We start from the raw sequence: 19730 nt of genomic DNA on the forward strand, positions 1-19730 counted from the left end.
TACACTGTTTCTTCTGTCGACACGATTTGTGGTATGTCAGAATTTGGACTTTTTTTCTATTGCCATAGGTAACTTTTAGTTTTTATTCATAACGACGTAAGTGCGTGAGTTTGTGAATGAGAGGGCAGAATGCATCTTTACTGGTGTGTACGTGTGTCCGGCTATTGACTAGTGCGCCGTGTTATTATTCGGATTTTGTTTCAGACATTGGCACACGATTACGATTTTATAACTAATCAGTATACATCACAGTATTTTATTAAGAGCGGAATGAACACTTGCGTCTTACTAATGCACACTGTGAATATGCACGCACGCACATGCACACGCTCGCGCGCACACTGAACACACGCTGATGCTAAATCCACATCAGTGGGGAGAGCAGCGAGCGCCACCTACGCCCAAGTGTTCATAATGGCGGCCGTTCCAACAGGAGCACACGGAGTACATTTTGCTGACCCTGAAGAAGCTAATTGCGCCCTTTCGCTATAGAGGTATGCATGATGGCTTGGTCCATGAGTGCATGTGTTCGGTGGAATATAGATTTTTAGCAGTTACTTAGGATATAGAATGCGTGAATACCTTCGTGCCTGGTTTTAGTGTGGGCATTGCTTGCCTCTCGGGTAGGGGAGAGAAAGCTTTCCTGGCGTTGTGGGCCTTTTGTTGCCAAACGTGCTGAATACCTACCTCATTACAGAGCAGCTACCATAAAAAAAAAACAATAGAAAGTTGTTGAGACTTTATGTTTGCTTGAAAAATGGCATGGAGTTTTTCATCAGCTCCGCTAGCTTTGATTTTTGACCCATATCGATTGAGCACCAACATTTTTCGCTTTGACACTCATTCTTCAAACGGTATTGGCGCGGGGGAGGGGGGAGGTCAGAGGCCATCTTGGATACCTTTGTATGTTGTCGAGATTTCACGTGGGAAGGACCAGATATAAGCTTCATATTAGTCGGATTTTTGAAGGATATATGAAAGATTTTTTAACGTGACAGCTTTAATGAATTCTGTGAGATTTACTGTTCATGTTTGTTGTGTATGGTTTTACGTGTGTCGGCATTAAGTGCGGGGGTTTTGCGGTCGGTCAGCAGTTCTACGAGGGACGCTAATCAACTGAATCAAGACTTGCCTCCTTAAAAGAATTTATTGATACAGTTAACGTACATATGTCAGAGAACAGACAAAAATTTGAATCATTGAAGGTGAATAATAATAAGTCAGCCTGAAGGTGTGGAGAAAATTTCTAGTACAATAAGTATGTGTTAAGATGTGCCAGACGATTTTCATGCATAGTGAATCTGCAACTATTTTGGAACGCTAACATGTTATGCAAAATGAATGGATCACTATGGCCAAAGAAAGTCCTGACTGTGTGGAACGTAACATGTAAACAGAGCTGATTTATTACTGAAGTAGATAAGTAAAGGGTCAATTTATTGGAAACGAGCATACTTGCCATTAAAATTACTTGTAATATTTTACATCAGTTTGCAAAGTCCAAGGCATAGGCACTGGGGAGATGAAATGCTGATAGGTAAAAGAGATTATACTGAAGTCTGGTTAATTTCATAAATAAATTAGCATAAAACCATTTTAACTTGATGACTGTAATTGATAGTTTACAGACATCTCTGTTAGAGATAAGTGGTCTCAACTTTTCTTGCCACTTAGATTTTAATCATTAGGTAGGTGTTTACATAACTTGACAGTTGTACGTTCATTACCGTTAGAATTACTGAAAGTGTAGCATGTGAAATAATATTTTGTTAAAATATGATAAACCGTATAAGTTTTTAGTTTTCATTTATGTTAATCACCCATCTGACACAGAATGATGTGCCTTCCTAATCTCTATAAATGTGCATGTGAAGATTAAGAATTTAGTGCAATGTCTTGCATATGCTTTTTTAATAGATTGCATTCATACCATTTTTGGGAGGTTGACATTTGGACCTCTTTACCACATTTTATTTGTAAGCCTTTTTACAGTGGGTGCTTACAAATATAATCATAGCTTTGACATCAAGGAGCATGTAATTACATATGTGCATGTCAAGAGGATAAGTTGTATGTATAAGCAGTATCAGTGGTAAGAACAAGCTGGTGCAAGATAGAGTGGTTTGTTGATTTCTATAATAATTATCACTTGGATTTTTTCCCCAGTTGCACTAATATTAGCTGCACTTTGTGAACGCTATAACGGGTTTGTTGAAATAAGGAATGTACACATGGGTGTCATGGAAAGAGGTCTTAACTCTTGTTGATTAGACTTTAATACAAAAAAATACTCTTGTCTCTTCCAGATTTGTTTCTCAAATTATCAGATCATATTAGAGGATTAGTCATAGAGATGTTTTCTTTTTTTTTTCACTGATTTCAACAAATTCATTATCCATTACTGTAGTTGATGCAGGTTTTGAGTGTGTTGCATATAGATTTGTGCAACCAGGCTGCAGATGTAAGGGATTTAAAAGTGCAGTTGTGACTAATGAAATATGGCAGCATGTTCCTCAGTTGAAAGGATCCTAGCTTCATGCTGGTTTTGGCAGAGTGAAATATACACATCCAGTGGTCATAAATGGTGTAGAACAGGAGTACATCATTAAGCTTTCCAGCATTGAAGTCTGCAACATTGTCATACTTTCCATTTTAGTGTGAATGTAAACTTTGTGCTTGCGTAGGTTGTGTTTACTTTTATACTAGTAAAAGTTTATAGACCTCCCCATCTCCCCAGGGTCACCAAGGACTGAGGTTTACAGACAGAGTAGTGCTGAGGAAAGAGACATTTCACCCTTCATTACCAGCACGGCAGGCAGATCTAACTCTGTGGTCAGGTCATGCAGTTCATTTCCTTCTGCATGGGCTAGCGTTTTTGCAGGTTGAAGCCGGGACAAACACGTTTGTAACTGGGATTTTCATGGCTGGTCTCTTTGATTTGCCAGTGCTTTGATGTTTCAAATATCTCTAAGCTATTTGAGTTTGCCTTGAGCTAGCTTCCTCCAGATGAAAGCGCAGCATAGCCAGTTGCTCACAGAGGCAAAGGAAAATTACTTCTTTTAAAAATAAGACATGGGACTTGAAAAAAAGATCTGTTCTTTGTTTTATAAAGATATGCTTGCGTGTTGGTAAATAAAATTACATCTTTTCCTTTTTGGAGAGCATCACATTGTGTCAGTCTTTGATATGTTCCATGAATTTAACTCGTTAGATATTTGAAATTTATAAATATTTTATAGTGAAAGTTATTTACTGATTAGGGACTTCTGCATGCAACTTTTCCTGCGATCGGAAACATGATTTTTCTTTTTTAAAGAATTTTAGTGGAGATGTACTGTAAATTCACTGCAAGCAATTTTATTTAGGCAGTGCAGCTGTTGTAAGACATGGTTAATTCCAATTCTGTAGTTGTCTTGTGTTTCTGAGATGAGTGATAGTTATACTGCTCTAAAATAAATGTTCAAATTTTCTTTTAAACTTAAGCCCATTAATTCTATGAAACCAGTTCCAGAAGCTCTACCTATTGGAAAAAGCATGAATTTAACAATTTTAACACACTCATTTGTTATAGAGATATACCTAAGTGATTTCTCTTTATTGTGTTAAAAATTATATTGCTCATTGTGCAGGGCATTGTTAAAGATATTTTAAGAAAGTTAATGTGGATCTGAACAGACATGTCTATGCAAAATTTATTAACTTTGTATGCCCTACTTTTTAATGTTTGCTGCACTAGCATAAACAAGGGAGCTTACAAGTAAATCTTGGGACTTTTTCCAGGAAAAATCTGTTCACACCAATCACATGACACACTAAATGATTTAAAACTCATAAAACTTCAAATAAAAGTTTTAGTTATACAGTTTATTTAGTTTTTATGCTTGATCAGTAGAAATGTCATTGAACATAAAATTTACAGATGTATGTTACTTTTTTTGTTGCAGATGTAGCATAGAATTCACTGTGATGGACAGGCTGCATTGAGACAATGGTGTCATGCCAGACTGAGTCATGACATCCAAGGTATTTGAGTTCCTCAATGACTCCGGGGGCAACAACTTTACAGAGACAGCACCTCGGCCGCCTGTACCTGGGGAAGAAAATGAGCTGCAATCTAATGGGGGTATGTCCACCCGCAGCAGTGGCTCTCACAAGAGTCAGGTGTCAAACAAGTCACATGCCTCATCCAAGAGTGCTGCATCCACCAAAGGGGAGATAAGCCATTCACCTGCGGCCACGCCTCGTAAATCCAACTTGGACAGAGGAGAAGCCACTGGCTTCCCTCTCTGTCATGGTTTCGAGACCGAAGATGTTGAGGCACCCCTTGGGTTTGAACCTGAGGGGAGTGCTGCAAATTCTCCACCATACTCCGAGAATAGCACCCCACCTCACTTAAAATGGGCTGAGAATTTGAACCACCTTCTTACAGACAGTGATGGCGTGTCACTGTTTAAAGAGTATTTAGAATGTGAACAGGGTGGAGCTGATGAACTTCAGTTCTGGTTTGCATGCCAAGGCTTGAAGCAACAGGCTGATACAGGAGATGTTGCAAACATTGTGAATGCGATATACAAAAAATATGTTCGGGTTGACAAAGTAAAATCTATTTCCAAGGAAACAAGGAAGGAGATTATGGAAAAGATTCAGCAAAAGGTGAAAGTGGACCAGTGCATATTTGATGCTGCTCAAGCAGAAGTTGAAAACCACTTCAGGAATGTATCCTATCCGGCCTTTTTGAATTCTGATATATATGTGCAATATGTTCAGTCTTATGCAGACAGTCCCAAGTCCAGTCACTCAAGTGGGTCAAACTCTGCACGACCTGTTTCCCAGTCTGTGTTATTGCCAGTGCTTCATGAGGATAAAGAATTGGCAACAGACGAACTTTCATCCACTATGGGAGTACCTCTCATTAACAAGATATCTGGTGGGAGACGATCTGAGTTGACCAGCCTGCGACACAATGAAACAGTTGCAGGGTATGTAGAAAACTTGTATTTCAATGTTTTTTGCTCAAAAAATTTTTAGAACAATTTCTGTATATCACCTGCAATCAGCATCATGCACTCTTATTTAGTCTGTATGTTTGTGAAGTGAACCAGCGTTTTGTAATCTAATTTATCTGTTGGCAGTTTATGTTTTCCAAGTTATCAAGTGCTAATGACTTTTGTGACATTAGGAGTAATATGTTTTAGTTGTGTGTTGATTTTTTCTTTATGTGTTAATGGAATACAAGATACTTGAAAGAAATTGACAGCAAAATGCTGTTGTAAACAAATTTTTTTTAGTGATCACAGTATATTTTGAAGTTTTGGCTCTTATGAAAAAATGTTACAGTTTAAAAAAAAAAAGTTGATCTAGATAATTGGTGAAGTCAGTCATTCCAGCTATTATACACAAAGCGTCCCCCCCAATTCAAAGTTTTGCTTTTCTGTTTGTCTTGTATATGTATTTCATGAAACAATCATACTATATTTAAAAGAATGTTATTGATACAACACAAAATTGGAGAGTGGTACATTAATTTTTATTGTTTTATTTACAGGTTTTATTATTTTACAAGACCACACTGCTCATCATACCCAGCCCATGTTTCGTATGCCCCAGTATCAGCCCAGGATAGTGAACAGCAGAGCTTATCTAGTGATGCGCTTACAGATGATACTGTGTCACTGACTGACACAAGCAGCATGTAAGTGCTCTTTAGTGCCAGAAAATGTCAGAAAAATAGCTTTAAAATGTCTGATTAATATTTCTGTAGGTAGATGTGCATATAAGGACTAAAGCTTTCAGCCAAATGGTGACTGCCTTTTTTTTTTTTTAAGAATTATAAACTTTGTGACCTTTTCAAAGTCAGGTCTTACAGACTGCTTGACACGACAGCAGCGACATAGTGGTTTTAGTCAGGCGTTCCCAGTTATGAATGCTGTGCCCTAGGCAGTAAACCCAGTATATTCACTGCCACCGTGACCAAAAGGCTTCGAGTTCTTTTTGGGGGGGGGGGTTATTAACCTTTCATTATTTTTTGTGATAATATGTAGTTGTATATAACTATTTATGGACAGTAGTAGCCGTCTCGCATTCTTACTCCATATTCATATAGCCCTAGTAAAGGCAGTGAGATTGCACCCTGTGACCTTGATAGTGATATCGCTTTCCTACTAAAGATCATTTCATTCATAAGCACTCAAGATAATTTGTAACTGTAGCCTATTCTCTCAAGCATCCAATCAGTTTTCAGTTTGCCTACACACAGTTCAGTCTTACACAGGAAAAACATTGAGAATGGAATTATCGAAAACTCTAATTTAAAAAAAAAGTGTTATACGTTTTTGAAGTCAAAAATTCTAGTTAAAAAGTTTACAAGCAGTTTACTGATGCTGTTGGCTTCGTGTGGGTTTGTCATTGTTTAGAAGCTTTGAAGCCAGCACCAGCGCATGTTGGGACAGGCGTTTGTGCGCCTTCCAGCCCGTTCAGATCAATTTTGCCTTTGAAGGGCGTAGGGCTTGATCAGGGCCAGACACTTCAAAGAGCTTCAAATACCGCCATGGAGCAGTTTATGCAGCTCAGATAGAAGGCATCAGGCACTTACATGTTGGCGGGTCTTTTATCTAATGAATGAGAGCCAGCCTTTGATCTGCCAAGCTTGAGCACCGCGTTCGCTTTGCCAGCCCGCCTTCAAAGCCGTTGCCTTGTGGTCTTTCTCGCTGGCCCGCACCCCGCTGCTGCGTTCAGGTGCGCTGGAAGAGTAGTGGTAGCATATGACGAGAGACGAGCTGCCATATTCTCGCTGGGCTTTGTCGCGGGTCGATTGGCAGAGCTTCGTGTAGGTCTAGAACGCGCGTGTCTTTCAGCCGGCCTGGTTCTTAGTCTGGGTTGGATCTGGCCTTTTTGGCTAAGCGATACGTTTCCTTTTTACTGGGGAGGCACAGCGAGGGTGGCTTACGATCATGTGTGGAAAACCTTTCTTTCCTTGCTTCTGCGTTCCGACCATGTTTATCATGCTAAACTTAGACGTTCAGTCTATCTCTTGTGCGACTTCTTTGAGGCGACCCCGAAAGCCTCTCATTCAAGTGTAACTTGTGCAGTACGGTACCGGGTAGCTGCAGAAGTGACATGCCACAACCTCAACTAACACTGACCACATGTTTGTTTGCTTTTCATACATCTGCTTTTCTCTTTGGGGAGGATGGTAGGAGACATTTTAAAACCCAAGACATCTAAGATGTTAATGGGAGAAACATTAAAGAAAGTGTGTTTGGTGCCCATTTCCAAGCCTCACTTAAGAAAAATTAAAATACGCTAGCCAATGACGATGGTTCAGACACAGCTTTGTAATGTTGACAAGGAATAGAATAGGAAAAAAGTTGTCAGTTTTGTTGTCGACCATTGAACAGTTCTTGAATTATGAAATATTTTGAGAGAGACACCAGTAAAAGTGAACAAGGCTAGTAGCCGTCATATGGTTTTAAGGACGCTGCATTTTTTTTTTTTTTTTTTTTTAGAAGTTGTTCACAGTGGATTTAATGTTGTGATTGATTTTTAATTTTTAGCTACAATTTGATCCGGGTAGCGTTGGTATCGATTATAGCAAGGGTTCGTTACCTCGTAGCATGCAGGGAGCTAATGGCTGTTTATAATGGCAGCAAGTCGATTAGATTTTTTTTTTAAATGGCAGCATGTTGTAAGGCGCCCCCTCCACCCTTTTCAAGACTAAAGGCTAGGACGCAGCGGAGGAAGGCATAAGCAAACAGACTGATCCGGCCAGTCACACGTAGACAGAAAACAGCACAGTGGACGGAGGGTTGGTTAGGGGTTCATGGTTTCCCAAACCCTTATCGGGTGTTGTTATGCGGGCCACTTTTTAAAAGGGCTTTACATGACAGCCTCTAGTGTCGCCTTTGATGCCGGGCCCTTGTGGCACTTACAGCGGCCCCCGATAGCTTCCTGACATGAGAGGGACTGCAGAGATGAATGATGTTATAGCAGGAATGAAAAGTTATCAGGCACATGCACACAGTAGTTTGATGTCTCCCAGGGATAGTCTGTTCCTTTGTAGTTAGAGAATGTGTGTGCAACAGTAGCATTTTTTTTTTTTGGGGGGGGGGTGACACATAGTAACAAAGCTTAACCAATGCTTTTGTTCTCTTGTTTAAATGGGTGCATGCAAATGCATGTGTATGCACACACATCCACAAAGATACACATGTAATGACATGGCTTCATACATTGTTAGTCTGATGGGGTGGTTAAAATAAAAGATTGTGTCCGTGGATGTCCTTGCCTGGTACCAGGAACAAACGCTGTAAAACTGATGTCAAATAGTTTTATAGTTTGTGTATGTGCAAAACAATATAGTATCAATTGAAATTCTTAATGGGCCTAGTAAGAACATTTTTTTCCAGTGGGTTTTTTTTTTTATGTTATCAGCATTATTTTTTTAATGTCCTCCCATTACTCCAAAAAAACACTACAGATAAGATAGCATGATATAAAAGGACTATATGGTTGCTGCTAATGGTGAGATAATAAAATATTTTTATGGTGCAGTTCTTCCCCAAAGTAGTAGCCTTAGAATGCTTTACAAAACTTAAAGTAATACAGAAAAATTTAGACACAAAATGCGCATAGCTCACACAGTATACATATCATAAAAGAATAAAAATAAAATTTTATTGCATTGGAAAAAAAATCTACTCATTTCATGCACATGTAAACATTAAAAAAAAAACCAGTAAGTAGAGCATAGCAGAGACTAATCATGTGACTCATTCTATTAAAAGTTCTGTTGTGATGTTCCTAACAGGTGTCTAATTCAATGACTTAGTGTACTATTTTTTTCACAGTGGTGGATTTGTTAACTTGTGTTCTACTTATTAGATTAGTGCTTGGAACTGTGCATTGTAAACATTCTTTTTTTCTTTTTAAGAGTAATGCAACATATCTAATATTGCTTCAGAGATGGCAACATGCCATATGGTCGCAAGCAACAACGTAGGAAGGCAATGAAGAGCAGCTTCGCTATTCCCAACAGAGAGTACAGAACAGATCTCCACACACAAATCATTCCTGTAAGTACCATATTCTAAGATGTACATCATTCATTTGAGTGAATCTGGTTGATTCTGGATTACTGGATCTTTATAAGACAAGATCATATATTTTTCTTGATTACATTTATTATTGTTTGCTTCCATTGGTTAACCATATGTCTGGTAAAGCCAAGAGAAAAGCAGTAATGCATTATGCTACATTGCAATTTAGTTGAGCAGTTGAGTTTTGGTAGGTTGAGATGTGGGGGATCTCTTTTGCAACAGCATGTGGCTGTACATCCTAAACAGGAGTCTGCATCATACTCTTACTTTTCAGTCTTGAGTAGAGTCATGAGTTCTTTGGAAGTGAATGTGTTCAAAATTGTGTGGGTTGCAATTGAAAGTTGTGTCACTGGTCTCCTTACCAGCGCACACAACGGGTTCCAAATAATCCAAACATCGCAGAAACAGATCCAGAGCGGTTTGCTCAGCTGCTGAGAGAGAAGCTGGAGAAGGAGATTAAGGACCGAGAGAGTGTGGTGAAAATGGAGGAAAAGTTGAAAGCTTTGAATCAGGTCAGCATGATCTATAATTTTCTGTCTTTGCTTCACTGGCAACCTATGCCCATTCATTGAATTCTATACATGTTACCAGGTCTTCTATTCTTCAGCCACAAAACAAATCAGGTGGAATGAAATGTTTGTTTGCCAGTTCTTTTTAAGCATGTTCTCAATAAGTATTTTCTTTGCATTTAGAGAACTCAGCATGATGTTATGAAATATGCGACATAATGTGTTGTAATCCACAAAAAAATTTGTGGCAAAAGTATTTTCAGCTATTTTGTTTTCATGAGAAAAGATGTTCCTTTTTGAAAACTAGGATGTCATATATCTAGGTTTATCAGTTCACATGTCAGTTTGACAACTTTTTTATACCAGAATTCTTTTCAACATAAGATATTGGAAAATTTGAGGACAGCTAAATCTTTGTCTTCTAAATACTAAACATTTGAAATGTGTGGAAAAGGATATGTAGAAGTCTGATTGTGTATACTTGCATACTGATGGTAGGTTTATCATTGTTTATGAAGAAACAGAAACTCAATTTTTGTCTCATATATATTAATTTTCTGTGACAGGAGGAAAATGTCAACATATCATTTGCCAAGAACACCACAGCAACCTCTTTCATTTTGTCACTTCCCTCAGAGGAGGAGACAGCAGAGAGCATCCTCGATCAGCATTGCTCCCGCATATGGGCCAGCTCTCACCACACACCTAGCCGCACTCCTGGTCGCATGTCTCCACACAGCAAGTCTCCTGATCGCACATTCGCTCGCCCCAAGGCAAAAGTTATGCAGCAGACAGTGAATACTGCAGCATCTGCTGCTGCTGTTGCTGTGTTGTCTGTGAATACTAGTTTTCAGCGCAGTTATCATCGTAGTAACAGAAGGGAGCCCACAGGCCTTTCTAAATCATTTGACAGTGGTGTGGGTGATGACAAGAACCCTGTAGTTCGAGGAGAAATGCATCGTCATATTCATCACCATCACCACCACCACCACTCTCGTGACATCAGTGGAAAACAGCGTATGGAGCTGGAAACACAGCAAATAAACATGGCCTATTGGCGTGAAGGTTCCACATGTGTTGACCACAGTCGTGGTAGAACTACTAATGTGAAAAAGAATGTTGTGCGTAAAGGTTCAGATGCTAGTAGTAACATCGACAGTGGAATCAACATGGGCTTTGACAGGGATTCTTCCCGGGTGGTGCCAAATTGGAATAATCCTTCAAGTGAAAAGTATGTTATCGCAAAAATGTGTATATGTGTGTGTGTGTGCATGCTTAGTTCTAGACGTTCAGCATCATATTTTAAAAATAGTATGCTTTTGGTTGATCAAAGAGTCCTAGTAAAGGCATATATCTTAATTCCTAGAGAATCCATTTAACCATTTTTTGATTTAGTTTTCAAAGTGCCTCTTATCAACAATTTCTCAAATTATGATAGATGAAGATTTTTTCCAAAGTTTAAGATCTCATTACCACCAAGCTGCACATTTTCAGACTCAGTCTTTAGCAAATTCTTGGTTTACATGTTGTATTGTAGAAGACTGTAATTTCAAACAGTCATAATATGGCAATACATGAGACACCTTTTAAACTGATTTAATTGATATGTCCATGTTATATCTTAAATCTTAGTTAATGTAAAGGAAAAAATTCCACTTAAAAGCAAAACTATTTGAATCTCCACTAGTATGTACTATCAGTTGCTATTACAGGCATCAAACATGATACCTAAAAAAATATATTAGTGCATACTTATTAAACATGACATCTTTTATTGTTTTATTAAAGGTACAATGTTAGTTTAGCCAAAAAGAAAAGATCTTGATATAGGTGAAGTTATCTAAAGATGCATCTATTCTCTAGTTCAGTGTACTTCTTTTTAGACACTGTTATATTGTGACAGATGTCACTTATATTTTATGATTATTTCATCCCCACAGATTTTCATTTCATTTTTCAGTGAAGCTAGATAGGCAGAAAGCAATGGTAGCTCAAGATATAATTTATTTTGGTCTTAGAAGGCAAACTCATCATCACTGAGTGTGCAGACTATCTGTTGCCTCCTGGGTGGAGGTGGAAGTAACAAGTGATGACAGATTCCATGATTTATAGCTGTTTTACTGAATATAGGATCACATTTCACAGAAGACTGATTTGCATTTCAGTAAGATACAGAGAGGAAGTAAGGCAGGTACTTTCAACTTGATAATACTCCAAGCAATTTTTCTATTTTAGGGTAATGAAGTGGATGCTGCAGAGTGAGACAATCATAAGTGATACAGGGACAGGATCGGCAGACACAGACCGAAGTTCATCTCATAAACGCTCTCATCGGTACAGCTCTGGGATTGCTACCTCACAGCCATATAAACAGAGGTAAGTTAGTTTCTGCCTCATTTGTTAACAGTGCAGCAATTAAAGTAAACCTCAATTATTATAGAATGTACAAGTTAAATGAAGACAATATCTGAATTTAATGGGTACATTTCCCTTATAAAGCTGCCAAGATACATTTCATGCAGTTTAAAACAATGCTTTTTTTCCCTTGGAGCATTTGATTTTGTGCTTAAAGATGTATCATTTTATTGCGTACATTTACTTAAAGACATTAAATATAAACAATGTTAAAACATGTGAAAGCAAAATTCTTGGGTATTTTGAGAGCTTTTTGTGTTTAAAGGGACAAACTTCTGTTCTGTGGTGGGAAAGAAAGGTTTACTCTTTGGGGGAAGAAGGTGAGAGGCACTTGTGATGCTGGGTACCCTTGTGGTCATGTTTTGCTAATTGCTGGCCTGACAAGTATCCTTACCTGCCTCCCCTGGGTCAAACCAATCCTGCCAAAGGGTGAAAGATCAGCCTTTATAAACATCACTCACAAACTGATGAAGTAGGGGAGAAAACTTAAGTTGGGCAGCTAGTATGATTTTTACTCTTGCTGATTGATTTTATTTTAGCTCCAAAACCAAAACGGGTACACACACATCTAGTCGCTCAACATCTGTAGAGCGCAGTGGGATGCATGCATGGGGAGTGGCAGGTGTGGGAGCTCCAGTGCTACCTGGCCAGCCGTTTGTGCAAGATTCTAACATGCCTCCACTTACGCCTCCAAACCCAACCACCCAGCTTGAGGAGGCAAAACGTCGCCTGAAGAGTCTCGAGCTTCTGTACCAGTGAAGTCCAAGTATGTTGCTACTGTGCATACCCACATTTAAATACTGCTTGAATGGGATGAATATGGCTATTTACAAGCATGATCATAGATAATTCACAACAGCATGAAAAAGTCCAGCTGTCACTTGTTTCTTTCTAAATGTCTTCTTATTCATGATCTGTTTCTAATTTTTAATTGATGTTTTGAATATTGAATGACTAAATAAAAAATAAATCTTTATTTGTATTTTTTTAAAGGTTTTATTTTGAGATGAAAATTAATCTCATTAATATCATGCAGAAATTTTCAGTCTGTAGTGTAGATATATAGTTGAGTGGTGTAAGGTATTAGACCTTTAAAATTTCAGTAAAGGTTGAAGAAAAACAATTAAAACTAAAGGGATCTTCCTATCTTTAAACCTTTCGAAATAAAAGTTTAAGAGAAAATACTCTGTTGAGATAATATTACTGCTAAAAATATAGATGCAGCCTTTAAAAGTATTTTTGCTTTTCTTACTTGCATTTTGTGCCTCAGACATAATTCCTCTTTGATATTTTTTTATTTGAGAAATTTGTTTAGTTGCTGAAAAACTGGTTGCAGTTGCTGCATATGCTTTTGACTATTCCTTGCAAATCATTTTCTGTCATCACTGGTTTAAATTTTTTTCTGGTAGATGTCACTTGGCTTTGCTTGGGCTTGTCAGGCTGTCCTTGCTGTACATATGACTTTGCATCTCTGATTAGGTCTTTCGCTGGCGTGCCTGTAAAGGATAAGAGTCGTTGTGCTATGCCAATTTTATCTACCTACATACCATCTGCTCGCACTGTGCCCAGTGACCTAGACGCCTCTACCACCATGCCTGAGTAAGGATGCAACTTGCATCTTGGAATGTCTCTCAGAATGTGTTCATGTGTTTCGAGGCATGCATGCGAGTGTTTGGGTTCTGCTTGCATGTGGCTGTTATTATCTACAGACAGTTGAAACAGTGATTTCACTCATTTAAGAAAGGAAATCCTGCACATTACATGGCTTAGAAATCTTTAAATACTCTGGAGTATACTAGGGATCAAATTTACTTGATTTCTAATTGATTTCTTACAAATTTATTTGAGTTGTGGCAGTAAGCATAAACTATCAGATGTTAAGACAAATGTGTCACAATTATTTGATGCTTTTGACAGAAAAGCGAATAACAGAATAATAACAGAATTTAAAAAGTTTCTTTTTCTATGTAGAGTGAGTTCAGTGTTTCTCACTTTTGAGGGATATGAAAACATAGTTGCATAGGTTTATCTGTCAAACACAGTGGCTACAAAAGGATAGACATCAGTGATGGTATCATTAGATATCTTTAAGATCATTTTATGTCTCCAGTGGTGTGATTTACTGGACATTCTATGAATGTGATGCTCATCAGTGGCGTATTTTTATTTTTCTTTCTTTCCACTTTTTTGCCTTTTTATGTTATAGCTCTTTATTGCTGCCTGTTTGACAGCTGCACTCATCTCCTCTTTGTCTGATTACAGGTATTCTCAGCGACCACAGAAGCCCCCTGGCAATAGTGTGCAGGGTGACACCACAGTTGTTGGCATGTATTATGAGCAAGAGCCTATCCCTTATCGTTTTACACTACCAGGACGCACTATTACACTTGCCCAAGTTCGTGCCCTCAACACCAAGAAAGGCAGTTACAAGTATGTCATATTTTTTCTTAGCAGTTCTCTTTTAAACTCAATTTATCATGTAGACTTTAATCATGTATTTTGTGAATTAAGTGCTTGCTGATGAAGAACTGACAATAAATTGAAACTTATATATATATTTTTCTTGGAAGTAATATCTGCTAGAATATTTCTGCTCCATGTCAAGTGCATTTTGCAATAAAATTGTTGGTGATTAAAACAACCCAATCGAATAACTGTTTTGCTTTTTTGTACTTGTAGGTATTTCTTCAAGCGAGACAGTAACGAGTTTGGAGACGGTGCAGTTTTCGAAGAAATTGATGACGACAGTAAAGTACTGCCCATGTGGGATGGCAAAATAGTGGCTAAGCTCTCGAAGGTAGACTGAAGACAGATCCATTCATCTAGCATTTGGCTTCCTTTTGCTTTTTCAAGTAAAAGTGTAGCAGTTGAGAACACCTGATGCGCTGATTGAATGTGAATACATACTGACTTTTTCATGAAACTGCAAATGTCATGTTCACCAAAAAGCAGAGGCAGTTGTCACAAGCACTACTGGTGTTCAAGAAGTGATCATTAGCATTTGAGGAGGAAAAGAAAAAGGGGCTGGACAGGACAGAAAAGGGTGATTTCAGGTCCATGATGTTAAGAAATGATCTTTTTCCTTAGTACTGCCACCAGTGAAATCCATGGACAAAGTAATTTTTTTCTTTAGCACTAGAAGAGCAAGATCTTGCCACGATGCAGAAGCAGTTAATCCAGACTAATGACATCTTTGGTCTGAGTCTGTTGCTAAAGCAGCATGGATACTGCAGATGCGTCATCAGCTGAGAAGTCATTGAGAGATAATTAGAAGGCTTTATGTCTAGCTTTTGCAAGAAAAATTAGACGTCTGTGTGAGAATCAAAGAAATTGAGCAGGGCTCCCATTCCTTACTCTTTAGTTTTGGGAAAATGGAAAGTACCCATACAGTAGAAAAGGAGAGACCATAACTGCATACTTTAATGCTGCTGCTTTAACGAGAAATCTTAAAATGCACTGCCTTTCAGAGCATCATATGAACTGTTCCATAGTGTATGTGTGTGTCGAGATTGTGTGTGTGCACGTGTGCGTGCATGCATGTCTGGGAAATAGTGATTTTCAAAGGAGGTTAATGTTTTAAAAAATCTCATAGGGCAAATCAACTGTGTTGAAGAAAACTGCCTTTGTTTACTGCATTTGGATTATTTGATGCTATGTGGCTTTGCTTGAGCAAACTGACCACTGAATTCGGCAGATCCTGCACAGGTGGTGTGAACAAGTTGTATTGTTATTTTTTAACACTGTGACAGGATTATTTGCAACATTATTGAAAGAAACTGTGTGCATATGTGAGTTCTTGATTTGGATATGCATAGAATACTTCAGAAACTAAGAATGCCAGACAAGTAGATTTGGTAATAAGGTGGGGTTGGAATGTCATAAAGTTCATGAACTTATGTTTGTGCTGCTACTTTCTGGGATTTGATAATCTTTTTGTACACATTTTGAAGTATTGTTAAAGCAAATAAAATGGAAAAACTGTTTTTGAAGAGAAAATAAAAACGGAGCTAATTTATAAATAGAAATGGAACTGATAAAGGTAAACAGGTTTATCAGAGGTGTCCCTGTCCATAAGTGTCTATTTTGGGAAGAGGGGAAGCGAATTGTTTGGCTATAGTATTTTGCATGTGAAAAGTTATATTTATGTTAACGCATTTTTTTGTTCAGTTTTTTTTTCTTTTGCTATATGCATTTCTTAGTTACTAAGGGTTTTTCTTGATCAGTGGTCTGCCCCATTGTATCTAGCTAAGAGTGTTGTATTGACTTGTACATAGTGATGTAATATTGGAATGCTATAATATTGACTCAGGGCTAATCTTACAGTGTGACTGTGGGACATTTTATTTGTTATCGATACAAATTATGGCTGATGGTAACAAGAGGCAAATCTGCAAGAAGAGTTTTGATCCTGATGCTGGGATCATGTGGAAGTGTGTGCTGCAGTAGACTTGCTCCCCCTCCCACCTGCTCCCCCTTTCCTATGGAATTTAGCACAGACTTGAATGTTTCATCTACCTCTTCCTGTGCCGGTGATTGTGTGATGATAGCTTGATAGGCTGACAAGACTGTTGTAAAAGCGAATGTCCATTGGCTACAGATTTTTTTTTTAAAAGCTCTGGTCTTCGGCTCATGTTACTTTGTTTGTGCAGATATTTAGAAAGATATTATTGAAAACCAGCAGCTCAGGAGGTAGATGAACTGTAGCTAGTCTGTTTACATAAAGCAGATAAGTCTATCGTCCTGTTTCCTTGGACTTTTTGCCCTCTCGTATCTTTTGGCATAGGCAGGGTAGAAGCAGGATCATAAAATATCACAGAGTAAGAGATAAATTATGTAGTTCAATTTTAAACATAAGAATGCAACATATATGGCTGAGTGTAACAAATATTGTATTTGTCATGTTTGCATTTTTTGAGAGATTATGAACAAAAAAGTTGAACTAGTTACGTGTGTATCAGTGCAAATGTCATTGAGCAGCCTGGAGATTGTTTATATTTTGGCTATATTTACATACTTATCTGTTTTAGACACACAGATATCCGCAAGATTTTCATTGCTTTGTGTGTTCTGGGAGGGTAGGTGGTGAGGTTTTGTGTGTGTGTGGGGTGAGGATGTTTGACTATGTGAAGGATATGGTTGTGACAAGTGTGGCAAAAAGCATCATGAAGAGTGATTGCTCCAGCTTTCTGGACTAGCCAGCCATGTTTCTAGATGTGTTGTCTACTTGATGAACAATACAAATCGATGAAATTAAAAGGCACTAGTCAGTCTTTCTGGTTTTTGATTGCATGAGAGAAAGTAAGACATGTAAAGCTTGACTGATTCTTATATCTGTGTACTTCACGTAAAGTATGTCGAGGGAATATGCTGATATTATTATTATGTGCATGCTGCATTCTTATTTATGCCGTTTTACTTATTAACTTTGCATGTCATCCCTCCCACACCTAGCTTTCAATTGCATTGAGTGTTGTATTTTCTGAATATGTCCATTCTTTTGGGAGTACAGGTGTCAGGGAATTACAATTCCTTTCACATACAATAGTGCACATTTATTTTAGCACAAATGCCTCATCTTCAACTATTTGATTGGACTTAAGATTCTTCAAGGTGTAGTCTTAGAAACTAAATGATTTTGGCTGTATTAGACTGATATTGCATATACAGGGTATGACAGCCATAACATAACTATTGAAAATTGTTCCATTGACATTTTAATGTCAATAAAAAAAGCTTGGGAACTGAAGAAGGAGGGTACTCTGTTTTAAGGTAGGGGTGACCAAAAGTCTGTTGGTCTTTCAAAAACAAAACAAAAAAAAAAAACCCTCGTACTTTTGGAAGTCCCCAAGTTAATATAGTTAATATCATTAGTTAATCCTTTTAGGGCTAGACCTAGAGTATATTTCTAAACCTTAAAACTTATGAAAACAATGAAGCATGTTTGGGAATTTTGATAAATGATCACTCTTATGCCTTTTAGATATGTCTCGCAAATACCTATAAAAAATTGTGCTGACAAAAATAAGTCTGGCATTAACAGTTTTGAAACTGATGGTTGCTAAGGCTGCTTATGTAGATTGCCTAAAACTGTGTGCCACCTCAGAGGACAAATTCAACACTTTGATCTTATCTGAAATGTGATTATTTGAAACTGTAGTTTAAGTTTATTAACATTAATTTAGATCTCAATATATAAATATAAACCTTAATTTTAATATTGGGACATGTTAAAGTATTTTATAAAAGTGTAAACCTTGTTTTATCTGTAAATTATTTTCCAAATTTTAAAGACTTTAATGAAGTAAATTATTGTTTGCCTTTTATTTATTTTTTTTTTTTTTGAGTTAAGAAAATTACCGTTCTAAACTATTTGTAAAAGATTGCTTAAAATGCTCGTAGACTGAGAAACTTGAGGGGCACCCTGTAGTGTAATGGTTAAAAGACTCTTTGTCACCACTGCAGTGAGCAGCTCAAGGTTCAGATCTCGTCTGTATGTGAATCTGTTTGCAGGGCTGGGTGTTGGGTTTTCTTTTCTACCCTGGGTACTCCGGTTTCCTCTCCCCCATAGTGCGAAATCGCCGCAAGGTGGAAACACTTTCCTACCCAATAAACCAACCAACCAACCAACCAACAAGAAAATTTGTGTGCTGTCACTTAATTGTTTTTTTGTTTTTTGTTTTGCTTAGTTTATACTAGTTAATTTTTTGTTAGAGATTTGGTTAATTTTTCATTTATTTAACACATTTTGCCTAGTTTGAAAATCTGAAAATCGAAAATACGGTCCATGGGAATCTAATCTTAAATTGAGCAGACCATAGTTACTTCCCTTTAATCTTCACTAATCCTGTTTGGCCTTTTCCATAAAATATACACTATTTCTCAATTTTTGTTGTAATTTTAAAACATCTTCTAGATATTTTTAATTAAAAAGCAGGTGTAAAATTGCACTCTAAAAGAAGAGCGGACAAAGCGTTTAAAAGAAGGGGAAAGCGTTTCTGTCAGGTTCCATATATGGAATACCAATGGGTTTGGATGCATAGCAATACATAGAGGGGCATCTTCCCTTATTTATTTGGAGGGGCACCCGGTAGTGTAGTGGCTAAAACACTCGCTTGTCACCACTTCAGCGAGTGGTTCAGGTTTCTGATCTCGTCTCGGGACACCTGTTGGCAGCGCTGAGCGTCAGGGGTTTTTTCCGGGTACTCCGGTTTCCTCCCCCCATAGTGAGAAATCGCCGCAAGGTCGAAGCACTTTCCTACTAAAAAAACCAACCATTATGGAGCATGCAACAATACCGTAAATGATGTACACAACATAAATATTTTAAAATAAATTTCTGACGAAGTCATTGGCTAGGAGGACTGGTTTTGGTGTAAATGCTAGATGCATTTATACTTGTATTTTTTGGTTTTGTTGACATCCGTGCATCACTGAATATCTGGGAAATGCTGAGCTCGTGCGACTCAAATATGCAATCTAAAATTAAATGCGCATCAAGGGTATTTTTTAAGGTGACCAGACGTTTCGGGGGCGAAAGCGGGACACGTGCCGATGATGGTGTCGTCACGGTCAAAGAACGCCGAAAAAAGTGATTTTTAAAGACAACCTGGACATTTGATGGACTTGCCAGAAAGCGGGACATTGGGCGTCTAGCCAGATGAGCAGGCGGGACACGAGGTCAAAAGCGGGACTGTCCCGCCTAATGCGGGAC

General features: G+C 38.0%; 1 protein-coding gene across 1 annotated transcript; it reads left to right on the top strand.

Annotated features, from left to right (window-relative positions):
- The first annotated feature begins 376 nt into the window (after positions 1-376).
- On the top strand, positions 377-17289 carry LOC112567648 (axin-1-like). Its single transcript, XM_025244360.1, is given in 12 exon segments — positions 377-494; positions 3945-4979; positions 5546-5692; positions 8960-9071; positions 9461-9607; positions 10171-10835; positions 11840-11980; positions 12559-12754; positions 12757-12785; positions 13499-13618; positions 14282-14449; positions 14699-17289. Coding segments are annotated over 11 exon segments (2820 nt in total). The 5' UTR covers positions 377-494; positions 3945-4011; the 3' UTR covers positions 14826-17289.
- The last annotated feature ends 2441 nt before the right edge of the window (positions 17290-19730 follow it).

The sequence above is a fragment of the Pomacea canaliculata genome, linkage group LG1, assembly GCF_003073045.1.
Source record: "Pomacea canaliculata isolate SZHN2017 linkage group LG1, ASM307304v1, whole genome shotgun sequence".
In the NCBI taxonomy this organism is placed as follows: Eukaryota; Metazoa; Mollusca; class Gastropoda; order Architaenioglossa; family Ampullariidae; genus Pomacea; species Pomacea canaliculata.